Genomic DNA, 20,333 nt, shown 5'->3' on the forward strand with positions numbered 1-20,333 from the left:
GGCAGGACGAGCCGGAGCAGCGGGCCGGTGGCACAGCAGTCCGGTGTGACCATGCAGCCCGACAGGACGAGCCGGAGCAGCGGGCCGGTGCCACAGCAGTCCGGTGTGACCATGCAGCTCGGCAGGACGAGCCGGAGCAGCGGGCCGGTGGCACAGCAGTCCGGTGTGACCATGCAGCTCGGCAGGACGAGCCGGAGCAGCGGGCCGGTGGCACAGCAGTCCGGTGTGACCATGCAGCTCGACAGGACGAGCCGGAGCAGCGGGCCGGTGGCACAGCAGTCCGGTGTGACCATGCAGCCCGACAGGACGAGCCGGAGCAGCGGGCCGGTGCCACAGCAGTCCTGTGTGACCATGCAGCTCGACAGGACGAGCCGGAGCAGCGGGCCGGTGGCACAGCAGTCCTGTGTGACCATGCAGCCCGGCAGGGCGAGCCGGAGCAGCGGGCCGGTGGCACAGCAGTCCGGTGTGACCATGCAGCCCGACAGGACGAGCCGGAGCAGCGGGCTGATGACACAGCAGCCCGGTGTGACCATGCAGCCCGGCAGGACGAGCCGGAGCAGCGGGCCGGTGGCACAGCAGTCCTGTGCGACCATGCAGCCCGGCAGGACGAGCCGGAGCAGCCGGCCGGCGCCACAGCAGCCCGGTGTGGCCATGCAGCTCGGCAGGACGAGCCGGAGCAGCGGGCCGGTGGCACAGCAGTCCGGTGTGACCATGCAGCTCGACAGGACGAGCCGGAGCAGCGGGCCGGTGGCACAGCAGTCCTGTGCGACCATGCAGCCCGGCAGGACGAGCCGGAGCAGCCGGCCGGCGCCACAGCAGCCCGGTGTGGCCATGCAGCTCGGCAGGACGAGCCGGAGCGCTTTACGGCCGCGCCCCGCCGCTGTGTATGCGGCGCTTGCCGCTCGTGACGTGTGGCCTTCATATTTCAACGAAATTTCAGAACAAACACCGCCTATGTGGCCCAGGAGTGTCGTACCGCCGCACATAGCGCTCAGCTGCCGTTGCTCTGGAAAACAATGGCACGCGCTCGAGCTCTGGTGGGCATGGTCCTCAACGCGGGAGGAACAGCCCTGGGATCACTAATTTGGATGGAAAATGAGGAGATGATGTCCAGATAATCAGCCTCGTCGGCTTCATTTGAAACGCGCTCCCGCCGTGAACAGCATGGCTTTGATTGATCAGAGTCAGAAGCAGACAGTAGCTGCCAGTGACGAGTGCTACCAACGGCTGCTGCTGAGTTTTCAATATGAGATACGTCGCTGGCACTGACTCAGCTTTAATGCTGTTCGATCTTTGGCAATGATCCTCGGGTCTTTGTCGGCGATTGCATCGCGGATTTATTTAGCCGGCCTCGTTTCGCAAATGTCCTTTATTTGCTCTGCATCAGTTTCTCGGACACTGAATGGGGCCGTTTCCGCAACTTCATGAAAAGGGGCCTCTTATTGTGGAGCTGGAGCTCGAGAAATATTGGACGGCCGAGATTTAGGGCTGTGCCGTGTATCTTGGGCTGGGGCGCGTCAGCTCCAGCTGGCCATAAGCGGTCGGTGGGTGTGTCCGCTTCACTCCGATAAACCGGCTCGTCCCTCTCGCAACAGGAGACCGCATAGTTTTCCATAACGATGACGCTCTGAAAAATTTAGTGTCGCCTGCTAGCGATTTAGAAGATTGCCCGAACCGGATTTGGTAAACAGGCCGATAAAATCAGCTCAGCATCGCTGATTTTCGTAATAACGCACGATTTCACAGCGGGAGAGAACGCGGTGTAGTATTACGCTTCCTAACTGTCTGTAGCCAGGCGGCTGTGACAGTCAGTGCGCTAAACGCCTGTCAGTCAGGTCAGATGAAACGTCAGACACAGCGTGCCGATCGGTTGGGCTCCGGCTCCTTACTGTCGTGTTTGCGGTCGCCTGTTTGTTAGCTCGCTGATTATGATGCCCGCCGGTGGTGATGCGCTGGTCCGCCCCCTCCCCCCTCCCCCTTGGTGGCCGGGTCGATACGTGATGCGGGCCGCTGGACGTCTCTCATAACGCAGTAAATAATGTCGATGATCCTTGATGGCCCCATAACGAGTCACTTGAAAGCCATTTGACCTCCTGGGGCTGCAGCGCATTGGCTTTACGTGACGTCACTGGGTCAATTATTTATTCGCTGTCCCCATGAATCAACGGCTTGGATGCATCCACAGAGAATGGACCGACGAGTACCACATCACTCTCTTGTTGACCTCAGAGATCACATTTCATCTTGCCGATGTTCTAAGAGGGAAGGATTTTTGCGGCCCGTCTGACTCTCGGATAAAAATGGTCTGCTGGTCTGCCCGTCAGGAGAAGCCCGCTCTCCCCGGTGTGTTGTTTGGCTTCGCGAAGAAATGAGGCGCGGGAGATACATTTGAGGTCACGCCCATCCAGGCGGCGCAGACGACGCATTTGCCGCGCGCGCCGCCATCGCTTCGTCTAGAATAACACGCCAGATAAGCCATTGACAATGCATCATTTTTCCTTTTCTGCGGTAGAAATGATAGTCCCTTATGCTGAGGTGGCGCGATAGTATTCGCCGTGCCCGCAAACATCCTCCGGATGGCTGGTGGCGTGTTGTGAACATTCCAGACGATGTATTCATCTGGGGGGGGGGGGGGGGGATCATGATCTGGGAGGCAGCTGCCCGCGCGCGAGGCGATATGACAACGATAGATGAAGCGTTTTCGGATGAATATTCCTAAAAGCTGCTCCCTGGCATGACAGATAAGCATGCTCGGAGCGGCCCGACAGGCCGGCCGTCTTATCTAGCTCCTCTCCAGACTGCTGAGGCCAGCTGTCCGTCGTTTTGCGCCGTTTGAGACAAAGTGCGCGTTCCATCACGGCTGGACGGCGCCCGCGTAGTGCCCGCAGCTTCAGCGACGCGCGGGGGAGGAGGGTTATATGTCCATAGTTTGCGTCTGAACTGTCTGGTGTCCTCCAGCTCAAAGAAATGCCTCGTCATTTTCACCGTCATCTTTGGTGTTTATGACTGTCATTTGTTCATAGCCGTGTGAAGCCTTCTCGCCACCGTGTTATTGATTGATCAAGCAGGCACAAATGAGTGTACACGTGCGCGACATGGTTCGACGTGGCGTGACACATAATTTTTGTGGTGCAACAACCAGCGAACAGTCAGAAAGGGCCGAACGGCAACTGCCTTTTGTTGCACCACCATGAGTGTAGGAACAAGGGCCCAGGCGGGCCGTAATGTCCCCCACCCCGTTTTGAGCGGTTAGCATAAACTCTGTGGCGATGCATGTAACTGCAGAATTCAACCTTGACAACCACCCCTCCCCCATATTCCCTTCCCCCTCCACGCACACTTTTCGAGATGTTCCTAAGCCTGTCTGCGGCACAGCACATTTGCCATCTGGTCTAGCTAAACTTTTTTCAACATCGCTGGCTATTGGGTTTTATAGGCTATTAAGTTTTTACAATTCCAGCTGCTATTGGGGTTTAACGACGCGTTTTATTAACCCCGGGTATGATGTGTTGAAAGCTCCCGCGCCGCTTGTCGCGAGGGTTCAGAAATCGCAAGAAACACTGAAACGTTGACTTTTGTTGTCATGCTTGCACTCCAGTCAATGATGCCACGTGAGGACTAAAGGCACCCCGCTTCACCTGTTTTACGCATTTTCTATATCATATTGCGTAGATAACGAACCTCGGCAGCCGTGACGGTGGACAACTGCACCACTTTCCGTTCAAGGTACACTTGTGGCTTCTTGCCATCGTAAGATGCTCGTTCTATCTGCCTTGTCACATCGATTTTCTTGAGATTTTCCATCGGTGGACAAATCCCGTGTCACCGAGAGTGTGCATTTATTTATCCCCGTAAGGAGTGAGAGAGCGCGCGTGTGAGAGTCACCTAGACTGCCGATGGCCAGATTCGTGTACATGTATTCCCGTAATGGGTGAGAGAGCGTTCGTGTGAGAGCCACTCAGATTGCCAATCCCCAACTTCGTGCACATTTATTCCCGTAGGGAGTGAGAGAGTGCCTGTGTGAGAGCCACTTGGACTGATAATGCCCAGCTTTGTGCACATTTATTTCCGTAAGGAGTGAGAGAGCGCTGGTGTGAAAGTCACCCAGACTGCTGATGCCCAGCTTCATGCACATTTATCAGATTCACCATCGGATGGTGTGACGCCTGAACAGCTATCATATGTCGCATGACTCTTGGTGGTCGTGGCAGTGACTTAAAGCTGGCACAAATCTGTTTCAAACGTCTCGAATATGGATAAGTACTCGCATAAAAGGGAGAGCGAGATACTAATGACGGCAATTTAGGATTGTGTCAGTTTCACAAAGCTCTGTTGCGCACGCGACTGTAGTAAGTAAATCTTGCGCAAAGGGATGTAACTAGGCTCATTTGCATTCGATTGAAACATTTTTAGCAGGTTTTTGTGAATGGTGCGTGTGCCAACTAGTGTATCTTTGTTCACTACAGAAGGGGCGGGGCTATTCAAGAATGCATGGCGACCTGGGCCATTGTTCATACTTCTTGACCAGTGATGTTTGTCATTATATCGTGTGCGCTGGTGTTGGGATGATACCCTACGCTCGGCTGGAAAATTTCTGGCACCGATGCTGTTCTGGGTTTGCCGCCCGATGGGCCACATAGGCCTCTTTTACTGTGATTTGTGCAATATGGGTCAAGCCCTCAGCACATAGGCGTCATCCCGCGACGCCGATGAGCGTGCTCGGCACGGTAAATGTCGCAGGACAGCACCCTTTACACTGCATCAAGTATCGGTCAATGTTTTTAAGCTAGGTCAAAGCAGGCCTTTAATAGTCAAACAGCATTCGATAAACTACATCCGGCAGGCACACTGGGCCTACTTCGTCGTTGTACGGCGTTATCTTCGCGTCTTATTTCATAGAGTAGCACCGTCATGTAGTGAGGGATCGGAACAGTGTTGAAAGACGAAGCAGTTTTGTGTATCGTTTGTGGTAACTAACCTCCGTGAGCTGCAGTACTGCAGAGACCGGGTGTTCGAAATTCAACTGTGTTTTGTCACCGATGCTGATGACTGCTTTTCCAGCGCTCGCTGGTTTATTTTCATATTTTCTACTACGAGTGCAGCCTAGGCTTACGGCGATATCAACTGTCATGGCAAAACGTGGCAGAAATGGTCGCATCTACGAACACAGGTCTACGCATGTTTGAATATGAGTGAGTGCTCATGGTTCAAGCGGCTCTTTTGGGCGTTGCGTTCGTCTTCAGCTACTGTCAACGTGTTCTGCGGATTGCTGTGATGCAGTAAGACAAAGGAACTGGGGTGCAAGGTATAAAACCAGACACGTCATTCAACTAGCATGACACGAGAACCAGTATCATGCCCTTACATCCTCGTTTTTTAACCCACAATAACTTAGAAAAAGGCACCCTTTGATTTTTTGGAACAAGTTCTGAACTGTTGCAGACATAAATACCAAACTGTAGTTTTTGGGTGCAGAGTTTGGTCCGTTCTATAAAAATCAACATGCTTTTGCTTTGCACGTTACTGTACTATTTTCCGATGAGCTTGGAAGGCCTGTGTGGGTGTTTTTGCATCTACATGCAGTGATCTTCGGCTTTATTTCGTGTTCCCCTGTTTTTATGCCATTCATGGACTGGTTTCACCGAATGTCAGTTATGGCCAGCCATACTTGTTAGATAATACTACATCATTATCAGCGTGTGGGTCCAAGCTACAATCGTCAAACCAAAGGCATTTTAGTAGCTTATTTCTTGTAGATAGGCCGATGTGATCAAGACGATTTACAATGCAATGGATGCTCTAAGCCGTATGACCCAAAACAGCCAAACAAAAATTAGTGAGCTGATCAGATCTTGACCTGCCTTGATCTGGACCTTACCTGAACGTTAACACGCACTCGGATGGGGGTCAAATTGACCCCCCGAAGGTTTTTTTAGAATGGTTTCCGAACGGTGCGGCGTAGCCACGCCAAACTTTGCCTAGGTGTAGACAATTAAATGGATGATCGTTTGGCATCACGAAATTAGATGTATTTAGATTGTAAGGTCGCTGATCTATGGCAGGTCAAAATCAGACCATGGTTTCAGCGACGGCAATTTCTAGGGGATCCTTCCATCTGATCCAACAACGGAGTGCTAGATGAAGCCATACATCCCTGAGGTGCTTTCTTAGACAACACAGCAGTTGAATGAGTAAATTGCATTGACCTAAGGTCATGTATGAAGTTCACACCAAGGTCAAAACCGACTTGTTTTGTTACTCTAGGGCTTGCTGTATGGGATAGTTTCTAGTACTGATTTCGAGTTCATTGATAGCAGGAGCGCATTATACATCTTCCATGGACTTCTTAGACGTCGGAATAAGTCATTAACCTAACATGACCCAGGTCAACATTTTATTTTAGAAACATACTGCCTGGCGTAATCTTTGTCGCTTAGTCAAATGCAAAACTCAAAGCAATCTTGTATGATTTTGGTCACCTTGACCTTCAAAAGGTCAAACAAGGTCACTGACCTTTAATGAAAATGTGAAATTTTGCTTAGAAACGTTATCTAGGTTCTGGGGGGCACTTTGGAGACCAGCCTGGAACTTCAAATTGTTTGACCTTTTTTGACCTAATGGTCATAATCTAGGAACCTGAGACTTTGACCTCAGGGAATTCACGTACAGGTCAATACACCCTGTAAATTTGGTGTCTCTAGTTTTCTTAGTTCACGAGATCTCAGCTGGGGTCAAATTGATCCCTCCCCCCATCCGAGGGCAGCATATTTAGGCTGCCACCCGGGCGCGTGTTAATCGGGCCTGGCCTGACACTAACGTTATTTCATGACGGTATGATAATTGCATGCATTGAAACACTTGTTTGCTTAATGCTAGTTGGAAAGCTTGAGAACGCTATTGCGAGTAAAAAGGAACTTCAAAATCGTTCGAAGCATTCGGCAATGTTTAAGATAATTTGGCGTGACAATTTGAGTGTACTAGTCGCGCGAAAGACGCCAAAGAAAAATGTCCTATGCGGGACAGACCCGATCTATCGATTGCTATTAGAATATTTCCAATACGACGCTTGGACCCTCGGGCTGCAAGGGTGTTAGACGTGACGCCGCCAAGCGATCGGGGCTGATGGAATACTCCCGAAGGTGTCAGATTAATGCCTGAAAAGTCAGCTCCCTTAGCCTGTTACAGAGTGTGCCCTCACTGTAATCAGGGCCCTGTTTCTTGCGTGACGACTTTCATACATTTGGAGTATGTCCACTATCATGGTACGCTCTGCGCGGAGCTTGTTTAATGTCACGTGTCTGATTTGTCGTCTCTATATGGGCCGCTGATTGTTCGTAATGGGATCATTATTTACCCCTTAATTGCACTTCTCTTGTTTAGCTTCCATTCTCGCGGAGCGTGCAGTTTCTGTTTCGTCGAATAACGCCCGGCAATATTGGAACTGCCCAATTATAGTCATCGCATTACACACCTGGACGGGTACACAGTTGCCGCTGTCGAATCCATACCGCCCGCTGGCAATATCGCTGGAAATATGGCCGGCGCCGTTTACATATTCGGCCAGGACACGACGTTTGCCACGCGCCGTGTGGCTAACTTTGCGAGTAACGGGCGGTGTCGGGCACTGTGGTCGCTCCGCTGGGCACGTGCCGTCATCAGGACGGGAGCATTTTCAGACTGACAGACTACCGGAATGTTGTGAAATAGATGCAACTATACACTTTATGAGAAACGTAGATGCCCATATACATGACAAGGAGCAGGCGTACCCAGATATCTACAGATGACACTTCTTGCCCAAAACGCTCAGATATACTTGAGGACTCGGAAATATGGCTGCTCACTGAATTCCGAGCTTGATTTGTACTGTCATTCATCTACTGAGGGTCTGAGAGGACTTTTCTTTCATTATCTCCGTGTTTTTGGCCAGCATTGACTTGCGGCTTGTTTCTAAAGCACTCTCGCTCTAATAGAATCTTTTAAATTCATTGCACGTTTGACCACGGTAGCTTTAATTTAGCTGTAACAAGTCTGGTCTCAAGGCTACTTCGCAATCAATTGAAAACTTTGCTGCAAACTTGGCTACACGCAGAGCGAGAGAGGAAGAAAACCGGCCACTGGACCACGACCACGAGTCTATCACAAACTATAACGCACCGTTCGTCTCGCTCGAGGATGACTTCTCACGCCGGAGCAGCGAGCGATTTGCCCCGAGGCGACCGGCCTGGCTGGGGGACGGGGCGACGGTGGCCGGGCCGGGCCACGGCTGATGGCCGGCCGGCATGCGAGTGGTACGGCACCGGCCTGCGCAGCAGCGCCGGGCGCCAGCCGGCCCGCTCCCAGGCCTGGCTCGTGCGCTATTCGCGCCGTGGGGCCGTACACCTTGTGCCACGCCCGCGGCTTCGAATGGCGTGTTTGCTTTTGAGGTGTGCCGCCTGCAGGCCCGGTCGCCCGTCCCGCGGCCGGCACGTGCGTCAGGCGCGCGTGCGGCCGTCGCCGACGCGTCCGAAGGGGCCGCTGTCGCGTCGGCCGCGCACCGTGGCGACCGAAGGGAGTAGACTCCGGGCGTGCCCGCCGTACCAGCGCTCGTGCCCGTCCACTGCCAGGCGCCGGGCGCTCCGCAAATCATGCCGCCATTCTGGCACGATCAGACGACTCCGAGCGGCGGTAAACAGGCGACCATGCTAGCGGACACAGTCATCATCGGTGGCAGAGCGGTATCGGCGGTAGGCGCAGCGGTGTCTGGTTGTACCGGATCTGGACACCGTAAGCCGGAGGCGGCAGGGCTAAATCACGACCACCAAAAAGCGACGCTCGTATTTCAGTCTTCGCTGTCTATGCTCGACAGCTTAATTAGAAGTTTTGTGCTGCACGAAAGGGCAGAGCTTGCAGACATAGATTGAACACGAGTAATTTGAACAGTTAATTTGGACCGATTCATCTGAGCTGATAAAACATACATCTAAGCTGGTTCTGACCGCGAGAAGTGGACATCCATCGAAGTCCAACGCTGCCAGCAAGTGGCACTGATACCGGCGATGCGGCCGTCGGTGTTGACGTTGTCGGCTGACGCGCGCGCTCCGTCGTCAGGTACGGCGATACGGGCACGTGGCCTGCGGTCGAGGCGGGCCACCGCACTGCCGGCAGCCAGACCAACGCCACGGTCGCCGACCTCACACCGTTTACCGTCTACACCTTCCGCGTGGTGGCCGCCAACGACATGGGCTACAGCCGGCCCAGCGACGCCTCGTATCCAGTCAGCACACTCCGAGAGCGTAAGTCAGCACCCTCAGAGAGCCTCAATCGCTCCCTCAGAGGGTGTAAGTCACCATCCTCTGAGGGCGTAAGTTGGGCGTTCGAGAACGTTGTGGGTTGCGGCGTACGCAGCAATGTCCCCTGTTCTGTCAATACACGTAGGATATGTCTCTTCAATGGTCGCGGGAAGTCAGCGGCTAGCGGTAGCCTAGCATGGACTCGTCTATCCGGTTTGCACGATAAGGAAATGCAACAGAAGCTACGCGCGAGCAAAAAAACAATTTCTTGTTTGACTTTTAAACTCATGACGTCGCCAAGGCGTGAATCAGGATTCGAGAACATATCTCGTTGTGTGTGTCCTTGCGTGACTGCAAGACATTGCAGCCTTCTAAATGGTGGTCTAAAAGACCGTGATATCTTTTGCGCTGATGTCCGTATGTTCAAACGCTAATTCTCACCACACGATGACAGCGCCATGGAGGTTACGCTATTGAGACCTCACTACCTCACCAGCCCAGCATGAGTGCACCACCTGCTGTCTCCCGCCGCAGGTCCCGGAGCGCCACCGAAGCTGACATATGCCCGGAACCGGTCGTCCACCTCTATAGAGGTGGGCTGGCGGCCCCCGGCCGACCACACGCTGCACGGGGAGTTCACCGGCTACCACCTGACGTACCGGCGGGCCGAGCCAGGCCGCCGGTCGGGACCGGCCAGCAGCGTCCAGCTGCACGACGTGTCGGACCGGGTAAGGCCACCTTTCCCCCCTTCCACCACCGCAGCAGGTTCTGGCCTGCAGTGTCCAGCTGCACGACTTGTCGGACCGGGTGAGGTTGCTCCCCCCCCCCTTCCCCCCAGCTACAGCCGGCTGTCAGCGCCCTTCAGGTACATGTCTGTCCTAACCGGGTGCTCCCCTCCCCTCCCCTCCGCTCCCCACACGCACACCCTATTCACGACAGGCTGGAGTGGTCAGCAGCACCAGCCGCAGGTCTGCTGCCGGACGGGTCAGACCGCGGCACGCGGCTCAGGGCGCCAACCGCGCGTGCATTCGCGATGTTCGCGATGTCTGTTCGCGATGTAGCGTCTGTCCGGCACGCAACGTTCCGTCTGCAGCTGTTCAAGGCATGTGAGACGAATTGATGTCATGGAGCACTTGAGTTAACTCTGCCTCAAGATTCACATTTTTAGAGATCGAAATGGCTGTTGAACATCGTTATTAGTCAACCTCTGTCCTAAACATTTTATCGTTTCCGCACATTGCGGGAGGGAACACTTAAGGCCTATTGCATTTACAATGACGGTCGTAAATTTTCACTCGCCTCAACAGCGTGGTGTGAATTTTTCGGGCTGCGTCCTGCCACACAATCAAGCTAAAGTGATATAGATAGACGAGGTGTCAAAGGGACTTCTGTTCAAGAGTCGATAGCATCACTTACACGAGGCTTCTCGTCACGAGAGTCTCGTTCCCTCGTTCCCGACTGAAAAATAGACAACCCGCTGAAAAATGGCTGCCGTAACAAGCAGCATCAGCCGTTAAACAGCATCAATTAATGTCATTGAGTGCATTTCATTCACTTACATAATACGTCATTAAATCAAAGTCGGCTGGAACTCCTCGGCAGTGGCAGTCATTCCGCCGGAAAGCCGGCCTGCTGGGGCTATCGAGCTGTCCGGCCGGCCCTAAGATGTGCGAAAGTTGGATGACAGCCGCCGTAAGTGTCAAACTACGGCGATTCTGCATGGGATGACATCGCGGTGATGGCACTAATTCCGGAGTGTTAGCGGCGCATCGGGTCCGGCGCCCGGTCGCCGCGGCCCTCGTGTGTCCCCGCCGCGCGCCACCGGCCCGGCACCTGTCGTAAAGGCGGCCGAACGAGCCGTCCGCCGCCGGCCACTCTGGATATTGGCCGCCGACCGTGCTGGGATGAGTGGCGGTGCGGGTCGCGCCGCCCTCGCACGTGCTGCACCGCGGCCCCCGCCGAAGCTTGTTTGGAGTTGATCGCTGAAAGCGTGATTGCTCAGCGGACAACCAATCCAATCCGGAAGCTTCGGTACAGGTGGCGGAGGTGCGGCGTTCCAGCCGTTGACGGGCTGCGGAACGGTGGCTTTTACTGTATGGCAAACATGATTTGTCGGCAGATGACCATGGCATGCGATGAAAGCTGAGGCGGAGATGTATCATGAATCTTTTGCGGGAACCCATTCTGTTTTAGCACCTCGACGTGTATGTGGCTGAGGACAACGGTATCCCGTAATAGTTCTGAAGCACATATGATAGTTATGCTGCCATGACCTTTGTGTGTGACTGGAATTACGCTTGTTTCAACAGAAATGGTAATTAGCAAGGTGAGTTAGGCCATTAAAGCAATTAGAGCTATAGAAAGGAGCCGGAACCTCGTGTTCATCTTTTCATAAACTTCTTTTTTCTCTTCCAAGATCGATCATGCATATATTTAGGCTGTTGCCTGATTTTTAACACTTAAGGTGTAGGCACAAACGCAGCTCATCATCATGAACATGACAAGTCGACATTCCACTGGGTTCATTAGCGTCAGAATCCTGGAACAAAGGATAGCTGGATATCTCTCAGACCGGCGAGGCTGTGGTATAGGGGCCGTGAGGGATGACTATTACCAAAGGCGATACCCAAAATTGATGGTCGTACTTCAGGGAGGTCAAGGTCAATTGAACACACGGAGTAAGAGCCACATGCTGCACCGAATGGGCCAACTTTCCTATGGTCTGCCATGTTTGCTAACTTATACTCTCAGGAGGCGCCGCAGTGAGATTTCAATTACCCCCTGCTGTGATAAAAGATCCGAAGAGGCAGCAAATCGTAGAAGTTTCGCGCCGGCGGCCAGACCTGCTCACCTGTTGCAAAACTTTGTCAGATGCATCTGTGATTCGGGTCGATGGGTGCCGAGTGGGGCCTTACTGCTTTGTGGGGGCATGTCGCGAAGACATCCGACGTCGAATGGAGTGGACTGACCGTGCGAGTCGAATGTGCCAAAGCTGTTGGCGTCGGCCCGACGTGGCAGACTTGCTGGGGTTGACAGCTATGGATTTTGCGAGTATCCCTGCCCGAAATGCGATCAAGGGCGCGATTAGATGGTCCGAAGGGCTGCCCGGAGGTCGTATTAGAGGACCTAGGCCGGAAGGCTAATAATAAATAACGCTAATAACTGAACCGCATGCTCTGGTGAAAGATTCGTCTGGGTCAGTGCGGCCCTTTGGCGACCTGGGATCAAGTACTCCGGTGAGGGGCCTTTCTGCGTCGAGGACGAGACCGATGAGTGATGCGTCCCTCTGATGATTTCAGTACCGACCCGGGTCCCATACTCCAGTGTTTTCAGAATGATAACCAGTAGGTACTCTGGGCTGGAATAAAGGTGCCCCTAATTCCCCGACCGGGAGAGGAATGACTGACGATCCGCCCCGAGCCCTCCACGGCTCTACCCAAGCGGTTTCCTGTTCTAAGTAATTAGGGGCTCCTCTTACTGTCCAATCACAGCCCCCTCAATGCTAAATACCAGGACGACACATTTGGATTTCCCTTAAACGGTGGGGCCATAACTGTTGGCTACCGAGTTGTAAGGACACGTCAGCTGCCTTGCTTATTTGCGCCCATTTGGGGGGGGGGGCATGCGGTACGTGGGGAATATCTCTCGGGGCCGGCTTTTTCACTGAGAGCCTTCAACATGCTTCTTGCCCCGCCCTACCGACCAATTAGGAGATCAAACTAAATTAGTTAGTTAATTCTTGAAACATTCCAGATCCAATACAGCTAATTCGCAACTGACAAGATCGCCTCTACAGTTAAACACAAAAAAATCCATCTCGGTGTCAGTTAGAATGTCTTTTCCATGGAGCTCCCCCAACTGTGGGTTGACGTGCAGACGTATGTCAAATTTGATTTCTCATTTCGCATTGTTACTATCCACGTATGCGGTATGCTGGCCCGCAATGGCAGTAGCCTGTTCTGCCCAACAGAGCTACTTCATCGAGGACCTGGAGCCGTACACGAGGTACGAGATCACTCTACAGGTGAAGAATCCGCAGGACCTGGGACCGCCAGCCACCATCACCGCCACCACGGGCGAGGGCGGTAAGGAGCAGACCCTGAGCGAGCAGAGCAGTCCCGGGCGCCGCTGAGCCGGGTGAGCCGGCTGGACTGAGCGCGGCCGCCGCCGCCGCTCGGCTCCTGAGCCCGGCAGCATTGCACAGGCCATCCGTCAGCCTGCAGCCGCCGGCGCTCCGCCAGTCGGACTCCGAGGCTTAGCAGCCGGACGAACAGTAATCGGGTATGATTGTCCAGAATGTGGGGAAACTGTTCCGAGCGGCGCTCGGTACAGATGATCCGGTCGTTGTCGGAGAGAATTATGTGTGATTGACCACTCATTTTTCTTCTTGCTTTCTCACAGAAACGATGTAAGAAAATCCGGAGGTTTAATGTTAAATCCCAGGACTGCTCTTGAACAAGTCCACTTCCCACCCCTTCCTGGTGCTATCACCGATGGCGGGGCAGGGAGCCAGGTGGGAAAATGCTGCGCTCGCTAGAAAAAGGAAAAATCCCGTGATTATACGCGAGCCAGCGTGCTATGCCTACGGCCTGCTCCGGTCGTCGACGAACCGGAAATGTAGACTGTTCCGCAGTGCTCTGTCGCATGCCGGGGCAGCATAACGCGCGCTGGGAGTGTGGTCTACGCGAGCGGGGACGCCATAGCCGCGCCCTCTCGGCACGTTTTAGCCCCATTTTCTGCAACCAAATCTACAACCCAGGTCCTTTGTAACCATCGCCCTGATTGGGCGTTTTTCATAACGTGGATTGATAGAAATGGGGAGACGACCCCAACCTGCAGTTTCCAAGCTAAGAAAGATAGAGCGTATCGGAAACAGCAGTGGATTGATCTCAACGAGATCTTGCGATTGGTAAAAACCGCTATGTTGCTGATTGAAATGTACGCCACAATGTCAGGCCAAGGGGCGAATTTTTCTTAAAATCAAATTTTGTCCGCATTACAAGTTCATACGTAAAAGACAATAATACGTAGCGACACGAAACCAAACAGGTGTATGCCTTGTTCAACTATATATGTAACGAATGTAGTTCAAAGTGTTGTGAGCATACATCTGTGACCTAGGGCTCCGTTGATGGAACGGTGTTGGCCCGCCCTGCATAGCCCGCGGAATCGTCGGTTGCCACCCGTCGTCCGCACCGGCCGAGGATCGCCGTGCAGTGCTCCAAAAGGGCCGTTACTTCACAGAAAACAGAAACCTTTGGGAAACGTTTATAGTGTCAGAACACGTTCAATGAATGTCTTAGAGGCTACCAGGATCTGAGTGTGATTGAACAACATGCCGGAGAGATGTTCTCCGCAAATCTCAGGGGGCGGTGGTCTCATTCCCCCACCAGGGCGAAGGTTGTCGTATCATATGCGGGTTGAAGTGCGCCACACGCGCATGCATTCCCTTTCCCATTGAACAAGTATTTCCCTGTCCTCGCAACTGTTTTAGTCTCGTACTAAATTTTTGTCATAGCCCCATTATATATCACGGCCATTTCACTGCACATCTTTGTTGGTGTTTTTCGTCTTCATGTAAGAATCAAGTAATGTAAAAAGGGAGGATAGATCAGAAGTAAGTACGTTGTACGCAAATTGATATGCTCAAATATACACTTCGAATTTTGTGTAATTGGGGCGTTCTGTCGCTGAACATTCCCTAGAAGAGGTGCTAATACAGCCATTCAGCAGATGCAGCCGGCCGGCCAATGTGTCAGGTCACCCCTGTGGCCGATGTGTGAGGTCACTCCCGTGGCTGATGTGTGAGGTCATCCCCGTGGCCGATGCGTGAGGTCACCCCTGTGGCCGATGTGTGAGGTTACCCCTGCGGCCGATGTGTGAGGTCACCCCTGTGGCCGATGTGTGAGGTCACCCCTGTGGCCGATGTGTGAGGTCACTCCCGTGGCCTATGTGTGAGGTCATCCCTGTGGCCGATGCGTGAGGTCATCCCTTTGGCCGATGTGTGAGGTCACCCCTGTGGCCTATGTGTGAGGTCATCTCCGTGGCCGATGTGTGAGGTCCTCCCTGTGGCCGATGTGTGAGGTCATCTCCGTGGCCGATGTGTGAGGTCACCCCTGTGGCCGATGTGTGAGGTCCTCCCCGTGGCCGATGTGTGAGGTCCTCCCCGTGGCCGATGTGTGAGGTCCTCCCCGTGGCCGATATGTGAGGTCACCCCCGTGGCCGATGTGTGAGGTCATCCCCGTGGCCTATGTGTGATGTCAACCCTGTGGCCGATGTGTGAGGTCATCCCCGTGGCTGATGTGTGAGGTCATCCCTGTGGCTGATGTGTGAGGTCACCCCTGTGGCCTATGTGTGAGGTCATCTCCGTGGCCGATGTGTGAGGTCCTCCCTGTGGCCGATGTGTGAGGTCATCCCCGTGGCCGATGTGTGAGGTCACCCCTGTGGCCGATGTGTGAGGTCCTCCCCGTGGCCGATGTGTGAGGTCATCCCTGTGGCTGATGTGTGAGGTCAACCCCGTGGCCGACGTGAGAGGTCACCCCCGTGGCCGATGTGTGAGGTCATCCCCGTGGCTGATGTGTGAGGTCATCCCCGTGGCCGATGTGTGAGGTCACCCCTGTGGCCGATGTGTGAGGTCCTCCCCGTGGCCTATGTGTGAGGTCAACCCTGTGGCCGATGTGTGAGGTCATCCCCGTGGCCGATGTGTGAGGTCATCCCCGTGGCTGATGTGTGAGGTCATCCCTGTGGCTGAAGTGTGAGGTCATTCCTGTGGCTGATGTGTGAGGTCAACCCCGTGGCCGACGTAAGAGGTCACCCCCGTGGCCGATGTGTGAGGTCATCCCCGTGGCTGATGTGTGAGGTCCTCCCCGTGGCCGACGTGAGAGGTCACCCCTGTGGCCGATGTGTGAGGTCCTCCCCGTGGCCGACGTAAGAGGTCACCCCTGTGGCTGATGTGTGAGGTCAACCCCGTGGCTGATGTTTAAGGTCACCTCTGTCATCGAGCCGACGCCGGCACTGTCTGCAACAGCTGGCTGGGCGCAGCACTACGGTCGGTGCTGACACCAGTGTTGACATATGCCAGCAAAGTATACTGACGAACAGCACCGCTTTCGAGACAGACAGTCCACCGAGACAGCTGCGGGGAGGGGGATCGCTCAAAGAATAATCAATATGGGAAAGGGTCTGGAGTTAGCTGCTCCCACCTAAAGAGGATCCGGAACGTTCCAAGGCCTCATTTGCGTCCCTGTTCTTTTATATAACTTTTGATTTTATAAATGAGCATCTGCTAAGCTCATCTCACATCCTCCCACAGGCAAGCAGCTGGCTGAGCTGATGATGCCTGTGTCATAGGCTGGGGCGCCCAGCTGATCCAACATTGTTGGAAAGGCTGAGAATGCTGAAAAAGGGACGCACTCTTCAACCAGCTCTTAAGTGATCTATACATAACCGAACTATGATAAAACCCGCCAAAACTGGAACTTTTCATGAAGCCCGGTGAACAGAAACCCGCCAAAACTGGAAGATTTCCATGAAGCCCGGTGAACAGTCCGCGCGCACATGGTTTCCAGTTTGCTCCTGTGGTCATGGCATGCATTTCGCCTGATCTATATCATCATTGTTTATTCCCACGTTTCATGGGACAAACGAATCTCCCAAATTATTCGCTGTTGGGACAGCTTGGTAGCTGGGCTTTGCAAAATGGCGCACAAATTTTCCCCTCCCATCTGCCGTTGTTTCTGGCAGCTGTTCTTACTTCAGGCTCCCTTGTTGTCACACATTCTGCGCTGTTTCACAGTTTGAAGCGGACGCATCGAAGCACACGAAATACCGAACAGAAAGCAGAAAGCAGTACAGAAAGCAGCCAACTTCGGCGCTCTAAATCATCACTGGTTTCAGAAGAACCTAGCATATTTGTCCGGCTCCGTGTGCTGTGAGATGGCCGAGAGCGAGCGCACTGCTGGCTGATCGCGACCGGCCATGAAGCTTGGGCTTCAACCAGTCAACCGGTCAGCCGGTCAACCGGTCAAAGGTCAACCGGTCAACCGGTCATGAAGCTCGGGCTTCGACGGTCGTGGCTGCTCCCTAAAGCGCTCGCAGGCGGAGTTGAGCTGCCCTCTGACATATCAACCCGAGCCATTCGAGCTACTGATTCAACAGAGCTGCATTCATCCAGGGTACGCACGGGGTGGGCGGCGCGCTTACGAGTTCTACTTTGCTAGACCCTGGGACTGAACGGCCGGTGCCGTCGGCGTTGCCACGCACATCCTTCAATGGCGTATGTCAGATCGGTGGCTTCAATATCAGTCGACGCTTCTCGGCACAGTGAGCCTGATCAGAGCGTCTCCTGGCTTACGATCGTTCGCAAACCCTATGCAAGGTTTGGCTTAAGATTGCTTGGGTTGTGTCGCAGATGTTGGCATGATATAAACTGTGTTGTTTTGTATACCTCCACGTAGTGACCGCGCTAATTACTGAAAAGTCACCCAGTGGAGCAAATATATATATATATATGATGAGTACGATTTTATGAGCACTACTGATGAGTACGATTTTAGGCTTGACAAGTCCTTTCATGAATGTGATGCGCTATGATGAGATGATTATAATAAGCCTAATCTAACCACATAGTGCAGAATATTTCAGCGCGTGCAATACCGCGATCCAGTGCTGCGCCATCTGCTGCAGACAATACTGTTTTACCACTCGTCTGCTGAAGAATCTAGTGCGGAGTGACGCTGCTCGTTCAACGCCAGTAAGGCATCGGCCCCTACGGCGCGATAGCTGTGTTGACGTCACGTAATTTCGCCCAGCGGTACCCTTAAAGGCCGGCTTTGACTGTCGGATCGGTCACAGAAAGCGACTTCAACGCAAGCATCCCTGTTTATATCGCAAAGAGCCCCCAAACGCGACTTGTGGTCTGGCTCGGGCTGCTAAGCCTGTTTGGTTTGCGAAATTATATGGAAAAAATTATCGAAAAATCCCGAATAGTGTGTGTCCCTCAAAAATGGTTACGCTTGAAAATTAGCCTGGCAGCCTGCCGTCATGCTTACACCCACCAACGTAACGTTTTTGAGAGGATATTGTGGGCAGCTTGCCTGTTCTGCGGACCCCATGCTGGCCATGTCCCTGTACTGTCCCGTGCTGGGCGCGCATCTGTATCCTCTAGGAATGGTGCGTGGAAAGCCGATGATAGATTGCGACTGTCCCTGGCCACTGGGGCAGTGATCAGCCATGGACAATCAGTCGTTGCTAAAATTCACGGCAAGCGATTAAAAAATGCTCAAAGTAGGATGCAATTAGTTGGGATATAGGCATAATCTCATAAAAAATTATGGATCGAATATCAAAGCATATTGATAAAACCAGAAACCAGTGTAAAAGGCTGCAACGTATGTCAGCGTCACGTACGGTTAAGAAGCCAGCATAAATTGGCACGCAAACGCGAGGACACCTTGAGCACTAAGTCATTGGACGCCTTGCCTGTCAACACTCATTCACGTCCTGTGCACAGCCCGTCTGCACAAGCCCAAGCTGTCTGTTAAAGAACTTCACGGCATTAATTTTCAGGATCCGGTCCAGTCCAATCAGGCTAGTCCAAATTCAGTTTGATTGCCATTCCGCCTTTCCCAGATTTCTCATTACAACGTGATCCGGTCCGAATTGCCAGATGTTTTTCAGATGACTCTGTGCCGATCCACTCCAACATAAAGGACTTTTTATTATATGAACAGCAAAGTTAGTGCTTTTGAGTACCTTAAATTGTATTTGTTTGTTAATTTCTATTGGGAAAACGTACAATAAGTTGGTATACACGAGTGGGTGCCAAAAGATTAAACACAGCTTGTTGCCTCTTGGCTACAAAATTTTGCAATAAGACTCACCTTGCTTTCAATAATATTACAATTATCTAAGCCAATAATTCATAAGCACCATTACATTTTAGGGGCCAAGCTCGCCCCTCGCTTCACCAACCTAAAGGTGTGAGCATACTATCTAAAAATTCCAGACTTCAGGTTACGTGCAATAGATCTGCACCTGCCACTCGACAGTGTCAACGGTACTCAGTTAACAAGCGCAAAACGATACCCACCTAGTGCGCCTTTTGAATAAATAAACCGACCATCTCACCTCACATGTGGTAAATGATGTGAGCATGCGTTCCTGGACACAGCAGCTGGTGAAACGAACTCAACAGCGACCATTATTTCCCGCTAGATTACCTGCTGCGTGTAACTTGCAATCAGGGCGCGCGACTGCCCACCGGCATGTGCCTGCGGTGCCGTCTTTCTTTTTTTCATGCAGGAATATGAAAGAGTTGCGTCATTTCTTCAGCCCCCTGGCCAAAACGCCATATGCTGCCAGATCTCCCTTGTTTGTTCATGTGGGAAAAAGCGCGAAAACTATTTTATTTGTAATCGTAAATCGTGCAGGCGCAAGAAGTTACATTTATACAGAAAAACAATTATTCCAGATACACCGACAATGTTACGGCACTTCGCATTTGTTATGGGACAGCGTTTTATCAGTTTGATAAGTCATTTCTGCGTCGTGAGCGCCACAGATACCAATAAAATATCCTTCCACGTTCAAAAACATGAGAGAGAATAACGTACATTTCGCCAGTCATCCGACTTTTGTCATGACCACTGGTGCTTTGACATCCTATATGCATGCTGCCCACTTGCTATGAAGGACCGTGGTGATCGCACCAGATGCTCAGAATCTCACCAAATCTTCATTTAAGGCATGAATGGATGGTATTGGGTGCCATATTCACCCAGTAAATTTCCTGTTTTTCTGTGTAAAGTGCTCTGGATCTCCCAAACCATTACAGAAAAGTCACAGCTACGCAAATGTATTGTTAACGTCCAAATTTGTGTATGGATAATACGAGTGGAGGCAGAATGAATAGGACACAAATTGATGGCTGCCTACCTAAAATAAAAGTTTTTTGCTGGATGTAAAGACTACCTAACTCACATCAAGCAACTAACTACTGGGTGAGGAAGGTGTCTTTGGTCCATGGTTGTTGAGGACGACATGGTCATTCTCTGAGATGTA

General features: G+C 52.6%; 1 protein-coding gene across 1 annotated transcript in view; it reads left to right on the top strand.

Moving 5' to 3' along the window:
- LOC119108180 (tyrosine-protein phosphatase 99A) overlaps window positions 1-20,333 on the top strand; it is a 78,822-nt gene that overhangs the window by 27,896 nt on the left and 30,593 nt on the right. Inside the window, exons 5-7 of the mRNA XM_037231757.1 lie at window positions 9,091-9,275; window positions 9,807-10,000; window positions 13,243-13,357. Of these exons, the coding sequence (XP_037087652.1) occupies window positions 9,091-9,275; window positions 9,807-10,000; window positions 13,243-13,357 (494 nt within the window). The remainder of the gene's footprint in view (window positions 1-9,090; window positions 9,276-9,806; window positions 10,001-13,242; window positions 13,358-20,333) is intronic.

This window comes from Pollicipes pollicipes, unplaced genomic scaffold (assembly GCF_011947565.3).
Source record: "Pollicipes pollicipes isolate AB1234 unplaced genomic scaffold, Ppol_2.1 Scaffold_6686;HRSCAF=7923_pilon_pilon_pilon, whole genome shotgun sequence".
NCBI classification, from domain to species: Eukaryota; Metazoa; Arthropoda; class Thecostraca; order Pollicipedomorpha; family Pollicipedidae; genus Pollicipes; species Pollicipes pollicipes.